Source organism: Salvelinus sp. IW2-2015, unplaced genomic scaffold (assembly GCF_002910315.2).
Source record: "Salvelinus sp. IW2-2015 unplaced genomic scaffold, ASM291031v2 Un_scaffold6014, whole genome shotgun sequence".
Classification (NCBI taxonomy): domain Eukaryota; kingdom Metazoa; phylum Chordata; class Actinopteri; order Salmoniformes; family Salmonidae; genus Salvelinus; species Salvelinus sp. IW2-2015.
Genome location: NW_019947279.1, coordinates 1 through 1,258, shown reverse-complemented (window position 1 = coordinate 1,258; position 1,258 = coordinate 1). Strand labels below are relative to the sequence as shown.

Here is a 1,258-nt window from a genome sequence, read left to right as displayed (position 1 = left end):
ACTGCATGAGGCAACATTATATCTCTCTACAGGCTTCTAGCGAGGGCAATTATGGGGCTTCACCATGTTTCATTGAAATGTACAGCTGTGTGTCATCCGCATAGCAGTGAAAGTTAACATTGTGTTTTCGAATGACATCCCCAAGAGGTAAAATATATAGTGAAAACAATAGTGGTCCTAAAACGGAACCTTGAGGAACACCGAAATGTACAGTTGATTCACAGAGACAAACTGATATCTTTCCGACAGATAAGATCTAAACCAGGCCAGAACTTGTCCGTGTAGACCAATTTGGGCTTCCAGGCTCTCCAAAAGAATGTGGTGATCGATGGTATCAAAGGCAGCACTAAGGTCTAGTAGCACAAGGACAGATGCAGAGCCTCGGTCTGACGCCATTAACGGGACTGCAGCCATAAGAAGTTTTTAAGGACCAACACTACGGACAACCGGTAGAGTAAATTAAAATATAATTGTATTAAACATTCTGGGGCCAAGCTTCCTGTCATCCAGGACCTCTGGCGGCTGCTGACTGACGGGAGGCTCTGGCGGCTCCTGACTGACGGACGGCTCTAGCGGCTCAGGACAGACTGGCGGCTCTGATGGCTCTGGACAGACGGGCGGCTCAGGCGGCGCTGGACACACGGACGGCTCAGGCGGCGCCGGACAGACAGACGGCTCAGGCGGCGCTGGACAGACGGACGGCTCAGGTGGCGCTGGACAGGAGGGAGACTCAGGCGGCGCTGGACAGGAGGGAGACACAGGCATGCCGAGGCGCACAGTAGGCCTGGTGCGTGGTGCCGGAACTGGTGGTACCGGGCTGGGAACACGCACCTCAGGGCGAATGCGGGGAGCAGGAATAGGGCATACTGGACCCTGGAGGCGCACTATAGGCCTGGTGCGTGGTGCCGGAACTGGTGGTACCGGGCTGGGAACACGCACCTCAGGGCGAGTGCGGGGAGCAGGAACAGGGCATACTGGACCCTGGAGGCGCACTATAGGCCTGGTGCGTGGTGCCGGAACTGGTGGTACCGGGCTGGGGACACACACCTCTAGGCGAGTGCGGGGAACAGGAACTGGAGGCCTGGTACGTGGTGCCGGCACCGGAGGGCTGCTGCGTGGGGCTACCACAGGAGAGCTGGTGCGTGGGGCTGCCACAGGAGGGCTGGTGCATGGAGAAGGCACCGGATAGACCGGACCGTGGAGGCGCACTACAGGTCTCGAGCACCGAGCCTGCCCAACCCTACCTGGCTGAATGCTC

At 57.8% G+C, this 1,258-nt stretch overlaps 1 protein-coding gene across 1 annotated transcript in view; it reads right to left on the bottom strand.

The window, feature by feature from the left end:
* The window catches only part of LOC112078645 (SLAM family member 8-like), a 9,040-nt gene extending 7,869 nt beyond the window's left edge, over positions 1 to 1,171 (bottom strand). The window contains exon 1 of the mRNA XM_070442107.1: positions 1,048 to 1,171. Within this exon, the coding sequence (XP_070298208.1) occupies positions 1,048 to 1,171 (124 nt within the window). The remainder of the gene's footprint in view (positions 1 to 1,047) is intronic.
* Positions 1,172 to 1,258: the final 87 nt, after the last annotated feature.